At 54.7% G+C, this 17,216-nt stretch overlaps 6 protein-coding genes across 6 annotated transcripts; 2 read left to right on the top strand and 4 right to left on the bottom strand.

Moving 5' to 3' along the window:
• Positions 1 to 938: 938 nt before the first annotated feature.
• J4E93_008591 (uncharacterized protein) lies at positions 939 to 1,838 on the bottom strand (the record flags this gene model as incomplete). Its single annotated transcript, XM_049346489.1, has 2 exons — positions 939 to 1,369; positions 1,418 to 1,838. The coding sequence occupies 2 exons, from the start codon at positions 1,836 to 1,838 to the stop codon at positions 939 to 941; spliced, it is 852 nt and encodes a 283-aa protein (XP_049196379.1).
• Positions 1,839 to 5,154: 3,316 nt separating this feature from the next.
• J4E93_008590 (uncharacterized protein) lies at positions 5,155 to 5,733 on the top strand (the record flags this gene model as incomplete). The annotated part of the gene is made up of 1 exon (XM_049346488.1): positions 5,155 to 5,733. One exon carries the CDS (start codon positions 5,155 to 5,157, stop codon positions 5,731 to 5,733), a length of 579 nt encoding a protein of 192 aa, XP_049196378.1.
• Positions 5,734 to 6,046: 313 nt separating this feature from the next.
• Positions 6,047 to 8,322, top strand: J4E93_008589 (uncharacterized protein; the record flags this gene model as incomplete). Its single annotated transcript, XM_049346487.1, has 2 exons — positions 6,047 to 6,050; positions 6,533 to 8,322. The coding sequence occupies 2 exons, from the start codon at positions 6,047 to 6,049 to the stop codon at positions 8,320 to 8,322; spliced, it is 1,794 nt and encodes a 597-aa protein (XP_049196377.1).
• Positions 8,323 to 9,192: 870 nt separating this feature from the next.
• J4E93_008588 (uncharacterized protein) lies at positions 9,193 to 11,446 on the bottom strand (the record flags this gene model as incomplete). The annotated part of the gene is made up of 5 exons (XM_049346486.1): positions 9,193 to 9,323; positions 9,439 to 10,017; positions 10,063 to 10,437; positions 10,483 to 10,706; positions 10,755 to 11,446. The coding sequence occupies 5 exons, from the start codon at positions 11,444 to 11,446 to the stop codon at positions 9,193 to 9,195; spliced, it is 2,001 nt and encodes a 666-aa protein (XP_049196376.1).
• Positions 11,447 to 12,369: 923 nt separating this feature from the next.
• On the bottom strand, positions 12,370 to 13,107 carry J4E93_008587 (uncharacterized protein; the record flags this gene model as incomplete). Its single annotated transcript, XM_049346485.1, has 1 exon — positions 12,370 to 13,107. One exon carries the CDS (start codon positions 13,105 to 13,107, stop codon positions 12,370 to 12,372), a length of 738 nt encoding a protein of 245 aa, XP_049196375.1.
• Positions 13,108 to 15,047: 1,940 nt separating this feature from the next.
• Positions 15,048 to 16,651, bottom strand: J4E93_008586 (uncharacterized protein; the record flags this gene model as incomplete). The annotated part of the gene is made up of 4 exons (XM_049346484.1): positions 15,048 to 16,131; positions 16,180 to 16,409; positions 16,460 to 16,521; positions 16,582 to 16,651. 4 exons carry the CDS (start codon positions 16,649 to 16,651, stop codon positions 15,048 to 15,050), a joined length of 1,446 nt encoding a protein of 481 aa, XP_049196374.1.
• Between the last annotated feature and the right edge of the window lie 565 nt (positions 16,652 to 17,216).

Here is a 17,216-nt window from a genome sequence, read left to right as displayed (position 1 = left end):
TTTCAGGTCTCCTCAGAGTACAAGGCCTTCATGTTCTGCAGATCAGAAATAATCCTATCAATCTGACCGACATCCTCCAATTCAACCACCTGCTGATAGATGCCCGCAACGCTGATATTCCAATCCGTAGTTTCATCGTAGAACGAATCATACGACGTCGACGAGGACGGTCGCAGAGACAGCTCATCTGGAGCCCCATGGGCCGGCGGGGGACCAGGCGAGGAGAACACAGAGGAGTGCGAGGGCGACGGCAAGAAACCTACAGGTGAACTAGGCGAACGGAAAGCGAGTGGCATAGGGCGGTCGGGCGCTGACGTTGTTAGTTAACATGAAGTTTATGAGGGGTTGACGGGGTTGTAGCGTACTGTTAGGTGGGTAATCGCCTCGTCCACCAGGTGAACCGAGGGATGTCGACCTCAACGCTTGTGATTCTATCACTTTTTCTCGCTGAAGGTGAAGTGAAGGCGGCAACTTGTCGATCCGCGGACTAACTGGCGACGAGAAAGAACGTGTAGGCGTCGTAGTGCTCCCATGTGTGGGCGTGTCGGCGGCAGCTTGTCGCTTGAGGATCGTGGTACGCGTTTCACTAGAAGTAAGAAGCAGATGTTAGTTTGTGTAATGTGTGAAAGCAGCTATGACATGTGTATCTAGAATATGGGTGGTCTTCTGGATGGTTATGAAACGCTGCTAGTAGTAGTATGACACGGGCGAGAAGGTAGGTGGTGGTGAGGTGGGAGACGAGTGAGGGAGAGACATGGCAGAGGCATTTAGAACATTGCGTGACACCAAGCAGTGCCCGGACAACGCAAGTTCGCAATGCGTGCGCATCTATGGAGGAGAATTTGTGAAGTGGGCTTAGCGTACGAGGGGCGGATGTCGTGGACGTCGCGGCAGAGTTCTTCGAGGCAGAAGTTGTTGAGGCGGGAGAGATTGTAGCCCTATTCAGTGTTCACATTAGCTCCCCGTATCCAGGTGCATAGCAGGTGTTTGGGACTCACGCGATCAAGACCCAACTCTCGCAGATATTTCTTAGCTTCTTGGAAGTGCTCGTCGCTCTCTTTGATCCAGTAGCCGAAGAGAGAGAGGTGGACGTCGGCGATGGTCATGTTGCGGACTTCGTCGGCGTACTTCTTCACTTCTTCTGCACTGAGGTTGACGTGCAGGGACTCATTGCGGCGGTGGCGGCTGCTGGGTGTGGGACTAGCGAGATCGTGGGCGACGTGTGTACCTTCGCATTCTCCGCATTCGTCTCTGAAGCGCCGATTATCGACACTATCGTCGTAGTCATACTGAGAGTAGTCACCCGGATCGGCGGTAAAGACGGTGGGGTGGTCGTGTCCGAGGCCTTGAAGCTTGACAAACTTTCGGTCTATGGACTTGTTAGTTCGAGGTCGGAGAGGAGGTCGAGGGTACGTACGACGCTCGCGGATTTTCTCTCTTTCGGCAACAGTCATGATAGTACTAGGAGAAGGAATGTCCGAGCTGACGAGTGTGGTCTGCTGACTTGCGCGCTCGGTCTCAACGCTTGTGTCTCTGCCCTCGGACTCGGAGCTCATGACCTGCGTCAATGGGCTAGTACTAGCGATACTGCTGCGGTTGCGCGCGAAGAGACTGCCGAAGTTCTTGATGCTACTCTTGCGAAAAGCCTGGCGCTGTCCTTGGTCGTCGCCATTATCGCTAGTATTCTCCTGCACTTTGGGAGGTTTCGGAACGAAGCTGTCTTTGCGATGCAGATTCTTCTGTGACTTGGCGAGTTGAGGGTAGAGTGACGGTACTGATTTTGGCGAGAAGTTGGTCGCTGCCAGCGTCGCTTGCATCTGCGCGTGCGGGAAATCCATGTTTTGAGTTCGGCGCGGCGGATACGTTTGCGTTCAAGAGGAAGGGAATGGAGATGACGCTGAGAAAGAGATGCGGATATAGACGTGTTGGTACGTAGACGACGTGACGGCGTTTGTCAAACTGCGATAGTGACCAAGAGGTAGCTTGCGCACTGACGTCAGAAGTCAAGGTGAAGAGGAGTCGATATTGCTGGGTGACGTCCCAATTGAGCGATTGCGCGGCCATTAGCGGACAGTGGAGGAAGATTGAAAGAGGGGGAGAAGATGTCAGGGTCTACCACGCGTACAACTTCTCTGAAGGCTCAAGGAGTACAGAATTTACTTGAGATGAACGTGAGTCGATGCAAGATGAATATTCCATGATAAGGTGGACGTGTTGGGGTTGTCCTCTTCTGAGTTTGTAGCACCACCTCTGTAATCGAGACGCCGGTGGAGTGTAGGCTTCTAAGGATGCATTTTACTCTTCTTCCATGATTTCGTATACATCTCTTTCAACGAGACCAGCTGCGCTCTTGCATATCTTGTTGAGTATGGTTGAGACCATTCGACCGGAGCGTGCGGCAGCATTTTCGTCTTTCAGTGTGCAGTTCGAGAAGTCTCCTGCTGGCCTGGATATCCACAGTCAGCTGAGTATCTTTCGACAAACTCCACCATCTCTTGGAGAGACTTACTGCTTCGAGCGGGATGTTTTCATTTCCAAACACAACGAAAGCGTAAAATCTGGCGACTTGCTGTATGGAGTCCGAGCCCAGCCGTGAAGTATACTCAGCGGGCGTGTAAGGAAATGCGATGTCGGAGGAGGACTCGCTGTCAGTGATCTGAACTCGCAATGAGCTCAAACAAGGCCAAATACCAGGGATACCAACATGACTGGTGCTGGAATCTCAAGACGTGACACCACCATCATTTGAAAGATAACCGACTGTATGGTAGCCCAGCTGTATCACTTATCATGGAGCGTGAGATTGGTTTTCATATCAGATCCAGGGAATGATGATTGTCAATGGATTGGTGCTGGCATGGGGGTGATACCCATGAGAAGGCTAGGGTAAATTCGACTCAAAAGCCACTCATCTTGTTGAAAAAGTAGAGTTAACACAAAGATAGAAAGAGGCAGGTGCGAAACGGAACCTCGTCCATGAGACGTCTAGACTTCCTCTTGCTCATCTTACCTATGTTCACACAGGCTCATATCAGGATATGAAGAACGAGCCCAGCTCATCTGATACAAGCTCCGAGCCTCCATGCGATTTTCACTAGTGAGAGAATCAACAGCGATAGACGGTCCAATTCCGGCAGTATGTCTGGGTGGTCAGGTGCAAATCCTCCGCTGTAGACGTCCCACACCCAGTGTTGGCTGCATCCAGAGGGCAAGTCATGCGTAGACAAACAAGTAGTGTTGCATGGTCAGATGAGGTTCAATGGAGACATATGTGCAGGCTGGAAGGGAGGGAGGGTCTGACGGCGGCTGTTGAGGGTGGTCCCGACGCAGAAGGTTCCTTGGCGACCCGCCCGCGGGCGTCTTCCAACTTCCTGCTCCCCGCTCAAAGGGCCGATGCAACAACACGTAGGATCGACTTATCTCGGTCAATAGCCGTTGACAGTCAAGCTTCACCTGCATGCGGTTTCTTCTTGGACCTCGTCTCGGCGATCTTGACCCTGCTGACGGCCCGAGCGTCTGTCCCGCGGCCTGCGATGACTGCGACACGCAACATTTCCTATCAACTACCCAAACGGCTTAAAAGCAATCTGCAACAATCTCATCGCTTACCATGACCCCTCACGGACGCGCATCGGGTTAATCTAAAAAGGCTCTTTGACGCACGACAGTGTCTACAACTGGTATGGCATTCGTACACTCCCACCAGTAGCCTGCATGGATCAACCTCGCACGGCGCTTATGGGTGTTACACAACACTGCACAACGGTTTCTGCCGCGAGCAAGATGGCTATACCCACTTTTTGACGACCTCGATATTGCGGCGCAGTCGTCCTTCGTCCAGACGCGCCGGACACTGCCCTAAGTTCTAGGTCGTCATGAAGGACAGGTTTGGCGTGACCTTTGACCACTCAGGCCTTGGGGGCCAACTCTGATCAGCGAACTCATGATCCTAGCTCTAGGCTGAGCGCCTCGGGAACGAGAACTGGAGGAGCTTCAGGGCAGCGAACCATACACAAGAACGCCTTCTTCTTGTGGTCTGACATCAGGTCCGAGGAACTTACCTACACCTCGAAACGGGCAGCGGTCATGCTTAGGTGAAGGGGCTCGCAGGCTGAAAAGGTGCTTCGTCGCGCTGATTCGCTAGACCATGCAACAAAGTTGAGCGAATGGGGGCTGTGAGCCGCCTTGCGTCGAGACCGAACCACGACAGCAGATCCCAGCCGTTCAGGACAGCACCCGATGTTGGTCCACACCCCGGGTCCCCGTTGTTGGCACTTCCTATCCTGCAGGCGCTGCTCTATATGAATTGCGGCGTGGTTGATGCAAGTTGTCCGCCATCAGCCAATGAAGCGCTAAAGTTAGCGCCCCCGCGAGTTGGGTCGCCAATCATTCCCTACTTAGCCGCATATCCAACGTCCTTCATCCTTTAGGAGCTTTCCGTGCCATGTCGCGACGGCGGGGTCAGGACAGGCGGCTCTCGAGTCTTGACACGCGTATAGACCAACGGGCGTAGTCCCACATTGCCACCTCAGTAGCAGGAATGCGCAGATAGATCTGTCAGCTGTAAACGGTGTGGTACGCACCGTCGCGGCGCGGATGACGCGTGTGTGGTGCATTCATATAACAAAAGTGTAGCCTGCAGATCATAGGTTGTACCGCTTTCAGCCCTCTGTTATCGTTCTGTTTTGTTTGGGGGCGCAGCTTTGGTCTCCTCTGCCGTCTGATTTACCCAGTTGACCGGTCTCGTTGCTACGCCGCAATACTCTCCTTTCGGTACTTACGTGTCTACGGGTGCCGCCTTCTTTTACATCCTTCGCCGCCGCCTTTCCCGCGCTTCTTTTCGTATCGTGCGTCTCGTTCGCACTATCACACAACGCCTCCGCGATTTAAGATTACTACCTTCATTGAAAAGCTTGTCCCTAACTTGGCACTGTCACACCCATAGACATGGCTACACTGTCGGTGCCGTCGCCTAGCCTGGGCTCGGGTTCATTGGGTGCCAGCATCCACAGACCGCTCTCCACTCACGGGCTGCCAAAGCAGCCGCGTACAATGTCACCCGAACGACCACATCGTTTCTCCGCAAAGTCCACAAAGAGCTATCCTCCTCCAGCTCTTGTACACACTCCCATGACACCACAATCCCTGGGACCAATGTCTCCCCCACCTATGTCAGCAAAGTCTTTCGGCACCTTCATCGACTCGGAGCCGTCGACGCCAGCCTACTCACCAAGGATGGACCACCAGTGGGACGACTCATCGGTGGTCCTAGTCCGTCCCATGTCCTCGTCTTCTGAACCTTCCAGCCCTACTGAGCCAGTATGGCGCATGCTACAACCACTGCCTGTGAAGGCCCCACCAAAGCCCAGAGCCAGCACCGTCAGAGCTCAGTCCAAAGAACCGGTCTCCTCTGCCAAGGAGATTTCATCACAGACATCGCTTGCGTCGCACCCTACTAAGCAGGCGAGCTACGTCAATCGCCCGCACGCGATCAAGCTAGCAAGCCTATCACAACAAGATTTCCCCCCGAAGAGCGAAGACATCCCACAGGGTGATGTTACATCACCTCAGCCGACAGCCAGCACTCCCACAGCGGCCGCCTTCGGGAAACTGGCAAACAAGATGAAGTTGATGCTACGGCGTAAGAACACAAACGCAAAGAAAAAGGAGAAGAAGAAGCGAGAGTACGAAGAGGTAGACCGCATAGAGGATGTACACTGGACAGAGATGTGACCTCCACTTCACACCAAATGTTTCGAACATCTCGAAGTCCGACATCTATTGCTACACACGGAGATAGGGGGGAGGCTGGACGCTGCGATTCCTTGTCGGTGTATCGTACGAAAGCATCCGGGAATTAATACAAGGCATCGGTGTCCGAAGGAAGATGAAACTGTATCAGAACTACACATCAAGACTGTTGCTTATACTCGTCCGGTCAGATTAATGAGCTGCTGGCCACCAACATCACTCTTGTCGGCGTATGCGTGGCGTACTTGATGTTTCCCTTTGGTCTTGGGAGGCGTTTTGGATCCTTATGGCTTTCATGAGTTGCACAAGCAAGTAACGACGATACCCAATCCTTACCATAGCCTATTATTAGCAACTATCCTTTCACACTAAACTCGTGAACACCACTGCCGATGACCATGGAGCGATGATTTCACACTAGAACTATCTATAATGATCACACAGACACGATCAAACAGCTTGTATCCCACAAAGTCCTTGCAACTATAAGCCAGCGCATGCTTTTCTGGACTCATTGTTTTCGTGCCAAGCACCTGCCGATTGCTCCACGTGAAAGGGCGATCAAACTAGCGCGTGCACAGACCATCGAATCTAAGCTCCACAACGCGAAAGAAGCAGAACACATCTCACCCATCTTGCGATACAGGTAATATTCTAGGTAACATGATTCCAAGAAGGTTGGGAAGCGCCATACGGCTCAAATGCGCCGGCAAAGCACAGCCTCAAACAAGGTTACAGAGGCCACTCGCGGTGACGACCCGTGCTATACGGCCACACACAGGACGCGTTCATACCTCAAGTCTGTCGTCACGTGCCTTCTCACAGACAAGACTCCTACAAACTCATCCCAAGAGTTCAAGAACCAATGGAAAAGATATCCCCCTCTCCAACACGCGTCGGAATCAACCGACCAAGGACCCCACAACCACACTCCTAGAATCACGCTTCCCAACCAAAACCGTCCTTGTACTCCTCACCATAGGCGGCCTAGCATACTACTTCGTCGACATAGTAGAAACCGACTGGACAGACAGCGTCTACGGCGCCTTCGAAACCGGCGACGATGCCTCGCAGCTCGCCCAACCCCTCCACTTCTACTCCTCAAAAGAAGAAGTGCAACACATCCTCGACTTCCACATCCCAGACCCCAGCGCCCCGATGAAAGACCCCGCCGTAGCGAAGTTCTTCTCGGAGCAATTCGACAAGCTATGCTACGGGTGGATGATGACGCCCGATGATTCAAAGAAGGGCGTCGAAGGCATGCCAGACGTGCAGATGCCCATAACACACGGATGTCGGTTCCGCAGCAACGAGCCATGTGAGGATTTCTTCGCACTAGGAACGTCGCCTGGTCCCGGGCAGAACCTGTGGAATTACTGGACCGTACTAGATGGGCATGCAGGACGACACACGGCATTCTACCTCCAATGGACACTCATCCCCATGGTATCCTCCGCACTCAGCACCCTAACACCGCACGCCTCCAGCCACCAAATCGAAAGCAGTATAAAAACCGCCTTCCTCGCCACAGACAAAAGTATCATGTCCCGCGCCAAAACAGCCGCAGCCTGGTTCCCCGCCGCCAACGCCGCCGCCATCGCCGCGCTCACACCCGCTTTCTCGGGGTCCTGCGCGCTCCTCGCTGCATTCGATCCCCAGACCTCCAAGTTACGCGTAGCATGCACAGGAGACTCGCGCGCCGTCCTAGGCCGCTGGGACCCGTCCACATCCTCCTACACGGCAATCCCCCTCTCCGAAGACCAAACCGGCTTCAACAATAAGGAAGTGGAGAGATTGGCAAACGAACACCCCGACGAACCCTCCGTCATAGACCCCAAAACAGGCCGCATGCTCGGCATAGCCGTAACCCGCGGCTTCGGCGACCACCGCTGGAAATGGGATAACGAGACTATCAAGGCGTGCCAGCACAAATTCTGGGGTACGGCGCCAAGGCCAGGGAATTTGAGCCCGCCCTATATGACGGCAGAGCCTGAGGTAACGGAAACGGATGTTGTGAGGAGGGAGCCGCGGGATGGCATGCTGTGTGGTGATGACGGTACAGCAGAAGGAGAAGGGGGCAAAAGCGATTTCCTTATCCTCGCTTCAGACGGCCTATGGGACCGGATTTCTTCCGAACACGCCGTCGAGTGCGTGTCCCGCTATCTCTCCGCGCGCGCCCGTGGCCAGGGTTCCGTGAAGGCGGACCCGGAACTCCTGGCGAACCCACCCGTTTTCCCGTCTAACTTCTCCAGCTTGGACCCGGGTGTGACGTGCGACCCCGCGGCAGGCGAAGACGTGGATTGGAAAGCGGAGCCGCAGTATTTTGCGATTGAAGATGAGAATGCGGCGGTTTGTTTGGCGAGGAATGCGATGGGTGGGAATAGGAGGGGGTTGTTCCTTGGGGTTTTGGCGGGGCCGGAGCCGTTGAGTAGGAATGCGGTGGATGATACTACTATTATGGTTGTTTTCTTTGATAAATTGGAGGAGGGGAAGGCGAGCAGGGGTAAAAAGGTAGAAGAGAGTAGGAGTGGGGATGGGGAGAAGAAGAAGAGGTGGTGGTGGCCGTTGTGAGGGACGAGATGACGGAATGGGACGGGATGTGACTATGTAGAAATAAAGGCAAGAAACGGGAGGGAAGTCTAGATATCGAAAAGACCGAGATTCCACGTCGTTATAATAATCATCAACAAGATCGATGTGCTCATAAACAGGAGACACAGCCTCCCAACCACCCTGGATAATCTGGATATCAACGAGATCGGTGTGCTCATGTCATGACAAGAAGCCACCATCACCCCTCCTCCTCCCCTCCGCCTCCCCCACCCACCCTGAAGAAGAAGAGGTGGTGGTGGCCGTTGTGAGGAAGACGTAAGTACATAAAAGAGAAAAGAGGAATAGACAATGTGACAGCATGGTTCATACGATGAGATATGGATGGCTTCCTGATTTCAGTTCAGATCTGAGATGCCTCCTAGTAGACTACACAAAACAAAGCAAGAGAGTAGTGATGTCGCTATCCTCCCAATCTCCCTCCGTCTCGCCAAAAAAACAACGCCATTCCACGCCTCCAGCCTCAGCCATGCAAATGCTCCATCCCCATCCTCCCAAATCAAAAAAGAATAATGATATCTGATATCACAACCCCCCATCCGAAAACCGCAACAGTCCCGCCCTCCGTCTGACTTTCCTCATCTCCTCATCACTCCCACCCCTACTCCTACGCCTCTTCCTACCACTCATACCACCTACCCACCCCCGCTTAAAGCATAACCCCAACCCTTTCCAAGCCCCCCTACCCATACCCCAATACATACATCTGCGCGCCCACTGCCCACTCGCATAAACAACGCCATACCTCTCGCTGTACACACGGATATCTTCCCGAGCCATGTGGAGCGCAAGAATACATGGCTTATATGGCTGACCCACCTCCTAGGAATACTACTGTAGGAAATCGCGTTGAACGTTGATGAAAGCGCCGGGCCCGCCGTCGTCGGCGAGTTCGGTGACGAGGGCTTCGGTTTGTTGGATGAGGCGTTCGAGGGCTGCGGAGGAGGATTTGCCGAGGGAGACTAGGTGGGTGGAGTTAGCATGTATTCTCTGGGTGAGTGAGGGTGTGGGGGTGGCGTTAGAGGCTTGCCGTCGTTGCATAACATGACCTCCTTCTCCCTCAGGTCCTGTACGTACCTAAAATAGCGCTATTGAGTTCCTCAGCAACAGGCGCCCTCCCCGAAATCTCCAGCAAAGGCGCCAGCGAACTCTCCCGTGCATCCGCATATGCTATAAGCGCAAACGTATCCTCAAGAGCGCGCTTGACTTCCCGTCTTGGGTCGTTGGCGAACTCGGATTTCAGCTCCATGCCATATGCTATAGTTTCGCTTGTCGCTCGTTCGCTCTTGGCTACCTTGTCTTCCATGTCGTCCTCGTCGCCGACTTCCAAGTAGTCGTCTTGGTCTTTGTTGTCCCAGCTGGGAGGTGGGTTGTGTACGCCTAGTTGCTCGTCGAGCTCCATTTCGAAATCGTATTCTTCTGTTGCGGTTGAGTTGCGCTTGTTGGGGTTTGAAGTGGCGGATCGTTTGGATGATGGTGCTGGTGCGGATTGGCATTGTGCGTTCAACTCTCCGCATCGTCGGATCATCTCGATGAATTTTCGGCAGCGGAGTTTGAAGTAGATGTTTTCGTTGTCGCGGAGCACTGAGGGGTAGTATGCGGTGGTGTGCTTAAGCGCCTTGTCAATGTCGCCCTCAAGAATTGCTGTCCGTATTTCTGCTTCCTGTTAGCCTGCGTTTGTACCCTGAGGGACGAACTTACTTTGCCGGTTCAGCGCATCCAGATCTTCCACTGCTGCTCGGTATGAAACGTCTTCCTCGTTGTTATTCGCAAGCGCTCTTGCTTCCTCGACAATCTCATCCGAGAAAGCACGTGTAGTCTCTACGTAGCCGTCGTGCGCCAGATATTGTCCCACCAGCTGATGTATCAACGCATCCTCGCCTCCCAACGCACCCGCCTCTGTTTTGGTCCGGGCGATCTCAGCTTGTATGGCAGCCTTCTCGTCTTGTACCATCTTGTCGATATCGAAAGCGAAGGGTTCCTGGCCAAAGTTTACGCGGACCATCTCGCCGGGCTTCTTCATGCCTACGGTAGGATAGTACGGCATATTGGGTTTCAGATCTCGGAAAGCCGTCCCTGACCTCGTTAGTACTATCCGTATCCCTCACTTCGCGTACTCACCTTGCATATGACCATTCTTCGTGAAGAACGCAGTATTCGTCCGAAAGTTGATGCCACAGCCGATAACATCCAGTGTGCCAAACTTAGGCCCATATGATTTTCCAGAAGTGGTATTACTAAAGACCTGGCCATCGTCGCCATGGTATGCATACGAGTCGGGCTCCCAGCCCGGTATCCTACTCAGGGCGACTTTGGGTCCTGAGAAGCCTACTCCGATCATTCTACTGCCCGGTGAATTAGCGTGTGCATTAAAAGGTGTCAAACAAACATACCCATCTTTCCCCTTAGAAACGACAGTAACCTCGTAGTAGTAGATCCCACACTGCCGCGGCATGGGAAAGTCCGCGCGAACCGACGCAGCTTCATCGTGTGTCTTCTGTGAGCCCGAGAACTTGGCCAGCCTCTGACCATCCTCCAACTCAAGCTGAGGAAATCTGTCTGCGTCATTCCACCGTGTCGGCCATGGCGCTACCGGCTCATCCACAAAGACGGGCGCACGCTCTACTATCTCATGCGTGAGACCGCGATGTGACGGCGTCATCTTGTGCAGGTTGACGCTGCTAGAACTAGTAGACAGCGAGCCTGCATTCGACGAGTGCGTTGACTTGTACTCCCGCTGGGCTGCCAGCTTCGCCTTGTGCGCCTCTTGTAACTTCTCGGCGTGCTTGGACCCGCGCAGGTAGGAAGGCACGAAGAACGGCGGTATATCCTGTGTCGATCCTCCCAAGCCATGCCAGTAGCCAGACTGGCTGGAGTATGAGGGCAGTGGCCCACCGGCCCTTCCGAAACTCGTAGACATGTGGCCGTCGGCGTCGATGGAGCGAGAGAGGCGGTTCGGGTGCGATGTTGAGCCGCTGTTGGCGAGATGTGCAAAGGCGCCGGATCGGGTGGGTTGTTGGAATGAGCTATTGCTGCCTGCCGATGCAGCAGCTACTCTGGCGTAGCTGTCCCTCCGAGGATTCATAGTGGTCGATAGTGGCGCTGCTGCCAACTACCAGCGTGTTCGGGCGGACGTTTGGAAGCGATCGCAAAGGGCGGACACGCAGACTACGCGAGTAGTAATGGTCGGGCGGGTGGTCGTAGTCGCTGACGGGATTTGGAGATGTCCAACAGCGCAGTGACGCGTGGGCTAGCTGTCTCTGGCGCCGAGTGAATGCGGTACTCTGTGCTGGAAGGTGCCAACGGCAAGGGCAAGAATCAACGGCACCCGGGCTCCTGTGAGGCGATCGTCACAAATGCATTCATGGTATCATCAGCGGAGGATTTGTTGCAGGAAAGCTAGCGAAGGTGTGCTGGGCAGGTTGTACGTCAATGAGGTCCATGGGCGGAGGTTTGGATGCGCCGAGCTATCGGTGGAGATCCCCGCGATCCACGGGTACGATAACGCCATCCAGGTCACGCTCATCCTTGACATTCATCATACTATGTAGCTTCAAAAGTGGGCACCCTACAATCTCAAGGCGCGAGAAGATACACACTGTCACGTTGAAAACCTTTGGCCTGACATGCTCGCAATACCCGCTACCGAGGTCCTCAGGATGCATGGACAAGTACTTGTAGTTTGACATGGATATTCAATTCTCTCCATAATGCTATGCAAAGCCCCTTTCCGTCTCTATCCGGATTCCATGTCCGTATCCAGTATTTGTGATGTCCATTCACAACATACTTGTGCGCCGTACACCATGCTGCCCGTGGCAAGCCAGTGACGCCCCAGTTGGCGCCTTTTACGTAGTAATGCAATGCGCTCCCTCAACGCCAAACAAGACAAAGGAAGCAATTCGATATGGTAAACAGGTAGCAAGAAATAAAGGTAGGTCGAGCCGCAAGAGGTGCCGGCTATAGCAGGAGTACATCAAAGGAAATGGGACCAAGAGCGTTCATGCCTCAAGCGGGAATAGGAGCAGGAGAGCTTGCTATGCCGTTCATGGGCGTTGGTACGGGTGTGCTGTCGCCGTTCAGTCCGCTCTTGTCGCTGATTGCGCTGCTCTCGTCCTTTAGTTTGGACTCGCTGGTGCCGGTGCTGTCGCTCTTGACGTCGTCGGCGAAGGCGCCCTTGCGGCCTGGCTGGTATGTAGGCACTTGCCACATGACGCCGGTGAAGCTGCGGACCTGGAATCCCTTCTTCTCCCAGCGACGGCACTTGGCCCCTGACCTGTCGAGGGCGCGCAGACGCTCGTTGATGGCTCCCAGGTTTGCCTTGGGGCCTGCCTTGTTGATGGCTGCGGGTGCTGGGAAGGGCCCCTTGGAGTTGGGGTCGTTGATCATGTCGCCCATCTTCTTCCTCTTTGGCCCTGGCTTGGCCTTGGATGGTTTGGGGGTTGCGCCATTCGCGCCAGCCGTGCCAGCTTCCATCTGCGCGGCACTCCGCTTGCTGCCGGGCTTGGGGCCCTTCCTCTTCGAAGAGGGGGGCGCCAGCGACGACGGTGTGCTTCCATTCATGTTGGGGGTTGAGTCGGCAGGCGTGGCAGCAGGTGAGGGCTCGTTAATCTGCGGCGCGGGTGTTGGTGGAGAGGGCTTGGCCTCTTCCTTGGGCGGCGTTGCAGGCTCGTGTGGAAAGTCTCGCAGAGAATCCGGTGACAGCTTGAGTGCGACGACGAGGGTCTTTGGTGATTTCGTGGTCATGTTCGCGTGCAGAGGAACGCGGCGATGATGGACGGAGATGGCTGATGTGGAGGGCAGCAGAGATGGTGGTGGTGATGGTTTGGCCTGCAGCGGTGAGGAGAACAGACAGTGGCTCTGCCGGTCAGCGCGTTGGCGTGTCGGTGGCTAGGGTGAGCAGCAAGCTGGGTGAGCCGTGCTTCACAGGAAGTCGAGGTATCGTCGAGCTGATGAAGCGCGTCGATGCAAGCAGAGCGTGGTGAGATGCAGAGGGGGAGTGGCAGGGAGAGTGGGTGGTGACGAAGGCTGCCGCGAGGGCAAAGAAAGGGCTTCGCCGGCCCAGCTGGGGTGGTCGGTTTCCCAGATCATATTGGGCGGGAATCGTCGCTAACGTTTTCTCATTGTATTCCGACACTCCCAAGAGGAGGAGGGCGCACGGCCCCCAGTCACGCTAGCCGCATTTGTGCTCTGGATATCTCGCTGTCGCTGCTGGCAGGCAATTATCGCATGTGCATCGCGTTTTCCATTGCGTTCTCCTGTCTGTTCTGCCCGTCATGGTGTGCTCGGCAGGATGTTGGCGTTCGACTGGCGAGGTCCGTGTGGCATCGAGCTAAATTGCGCGTTCCATGGAGCGGCGGGCGGTGCGGTAGAAGCATCGCGCATCGCCCACCCGGAGTCTGACACCAACCCAACCTTTTCTTCATCCGAGACGCTCAGAGTCTGCAGTCCATCGGACATGGTTCTATACTTGGAATACCCTTACTTTTCTGGGGCTCACCGCACTGCGACGCGCCTTGCATCCTCATCCATGGTTCTATCGAGGCGCATCAGCTTGCACAGTACCGCTGACTCTCATGCATCGCCCCTGGGCCTGATCACAATCCACAACCAGGGACGACGCCTACCAACCGAGGCCGAGTGACGTTTGCTAGACCTGCCGCCGCATCCATCGTAGCCCCAGCCATCCACGATTAATCCAGACACGTCGCAGCATTTGTGTTGAGTTAGCCTTGCCCAGAACATGTTCAAGGTCATCACCTTCAGATCAACGCCAGAACAGGTTTCATCGTCGTTTGTGTGATGAAGCGACGCCGCGCCACGCCATCCGAAGTCAATCCGTGCCAATAATTGTGGACTCAAACATGTGCTACCGCCTACCATATGGAGGAACACGGTGCTACATTTTTCTCAACACAATGCGAGGTGGGTACGACATGTGTAGTATGTCAAAATAGGTAGTCGCAACAACATGACCTTTTCGGAGCTCAATTGGATCCATCTTGCTAGTCGGCAGCAGGAGGCCATTTTTCATAGAAGAGAATAGTGGTCACCTAGCAATCGCAAGGAAATCAACATATATTGAATTTGAGCGATATAAAAAATGCGCAACATGTTGGGAATGTAGAGGTCAAGATCAGGACAACGCCGTTGATACGTTCGTCTCCGGAACGAAAAACACGATCGAAAACCCTTTGAGCCCACTCCGTAACGCATCATCAAACATCATGGCGTTTACAATCACCCGCGGTTCAGACGAACATCTACTTCATCGTGGAAGCGAAGTATTTGACCAGAGAAAGCACGGCATGTTAGAAGAATATCGAAGCTCATTCGCCAATATAGCATTCGAGCCGCGGTGAAGACCAAGGTAGCACGCCAACCTAGGAAAAAGCTGAACACCCTGGAGTCTACGTTGACGTTGAATCGCCTGCTTTGCAAATTTTAGAGTTGATGTAGTCTACAGATCTGTTCAGGGTTTTTCTTGTATGAGATGGTAGTAATGTATTGATAAGATTATATCCTTAGCCCTCTTCGCTGAGGCGTATATCAACCGCATATGCAATTGATGATGTCTTGAGTTCAAGCACACTCCATACATTGTTGTCATATCAGCGCGCTCTTGTCAGCACTTCCTCCCATACATCTGGTAGCAACGATATTAGCAGCCGTCTATGCTTCGTTCATCAGCCTCGCCGTCTCTTCGTCCCGTTCACTGCAGTACCGTTAGCTCTCCTTGCCTCATCACCACTAACCGCCACCTCATCATCATTCATCCACTCCTTATTAGCGCCAGGACTGCGCCGTCTGAACTGACCAGCACCCACAGCCACCACCTCATCTTCACTATCGCTCGCCTCGATATCCAACAAGACCGGCATCCTGAACTCTGCGTCGCCAATCGCCGGTCCGAATTCCGTGGCCGAGGTCTTAACAGGGTCTACGGTGAGGACGTCGACCTCTTCATCTTCGGCGTTTAGACGCCGCTTGTGCAGTTCTTCGAGGGGCTGGATGTCGAATTCGTCTTCGCGCTCGATGTATTCTACGTTTTCTTCTACTTCGACGAAGTCGGGGGCGAGGGCGGACCAGCGTTGCGGCTGGAGGATCGACCAGAGCCAGACGCGGCCTGAGTCGACTCCGACGGCGGCGACGAAGGGTCGGAATGGGTGCCACTCGACTACGGAGAGCTCTTCCTTGGTGCCTTCTAGGATCTTGACTAAACTGCCCTGGCCACGCTCCCAGACGTAGATGTGGTGGTTCATCCAGGTAGATGCTGTGACGTATTCGCCTGTAGGACTGAATGATACGTGATTCCACGAGAGCCTCTGCACAAGATCCTGGAACTTGTGCTCGACTTCCAGCTGCAGTGTGTCAAAGTCCAACTTTGGGTCGCTCAGGTCGGGTAGGTGGAGTGTCCTGACAATGCGATCGCTCGAATTGAGCACGACGTCCCTCCCTGATGGCGTCATGCGGATGTATACGATGATGTTGTTGGTGACCCGGAACGAGTAGCGGACGGCGTGTGTCTCGGTGTCTATGATGTTCAGCCACCCCTTGTTGGTGCCTGCTATGATGTGCTGGCCCGTCGGTGTAAAGAGCGTCATGGTGGTCGTCTGCTTGGCGTCTTGCGCCGTCTGCTTCTCGGAGGCATTCTCGCGTTCTATGTCGGTTCGATGGGGCGCGGACGAGAGTGAGTGTTTGACGGGGACTTCTTCGGACATGTCGACGATGACGGGCTGGTCTTCGAAGAGGGCGGCTACAAAGAGCATGCTGAAAAGCAATTAGCCAGAGCAGTGCAAAAGTGACTTGTATGCTCACTGGTTCTTTGGGTGCAGCTCCGCTATAAAGATGGCCGCTTCGAAGCGGACGGTGCGCACCCGCGAGCCATCCTTCAAGTCCCAGAGCACGCACTTCCAGTCCTGTCCGGCGCTCAGAAGATAGCGATCGTTGGTCGACCAGCTAAGAGACTGGACCTGGCGCGTGTGGCCGCGCAGCTTGCGCGCAACGCCGTTTGTCTCAATGTCGAATATGACGACGATGCCATCGTGCTGGAATCCAATCAGCGGAAATCACATGGCACGGCGTAACATTCGCGTACCCGTCCGGATGCAAGCAGATCGCCGCGGTGGCTGAAGCGAATTGACGTCGAGTGGCCGCTGCCTGCGCGTTGTCAGCTGCTGCCTGGTGGGAAAAGTAACCTGGGAACAATGTCGAACTCACGTAGGCGGCCGGTGATGACATCGGGGCAGTCCTGCGCGAGGACAAATGGATCAACCAGCGAGAGATTCATGGTGGTGCACTGCAGAGGGCGGGGAGTGCAGGGCAAGGAACTCAATTGGCAGCATCTTTACAGACGCGACTGGTGAATGAAGTCCATAGGCGCAAAGTGAGCAGCATGGAATCGGCGTGGTGCTGTCCGCGGTGGTCACTGCACGTGAGACTCGGCTAGTGCGTCAAAGCGCGGCCGCAACTCTTTGTCGCCTTCCGTCTCTAACAGCACGACGCCCTCACCACCACCCCACCCGCCATCACCAACGGCCGCTCTTACCTACTTAGAGCGCGTCTTCCACCTCGCCGACCCCGATAGTGCTCCCCCGAGCGCTTTTAATACGCGCGCACGCCTCCGACCCCGAGGCGCGACCCGGCGAGCCCCCGACCCCCGTCCGCCCTTTTCACGGGTACGACTCTTCGACCGCATCTCTTTCCGCGCGCGGCGCGCACTCAGTCTCTCACCAGGCGCCACAGCTATCGACGCAGCTACAACGGCAGTCGCACCTACTACTTAATACGCGGAGGAACCGCCCGGCGTGGCCACCGCGACCGCCGACCGATAGTTCTCTCACCCGCAGTCCCTT

The sequence above is a fragment of the Alternaria ventricosa genome, assembly GCF_023758065.1.
Source record: "Alternaria ventricosa strain BMP 2768 chromosome Unknown scaffold_17, whole genome shotgun sequence".
NCBI classification, from domain to species: Eukaryota; Fungi; Ascomycota; class Dothideomycetes; order Pleosporales; family Pleosporaceae; genus Alternaria; species Alternaria ventricosa.
The sequence above is the reverse complement of the archived record's forward strand: the minus strand, read 5'-3'. Positions and strand labels throughout refer to the sequence as shown.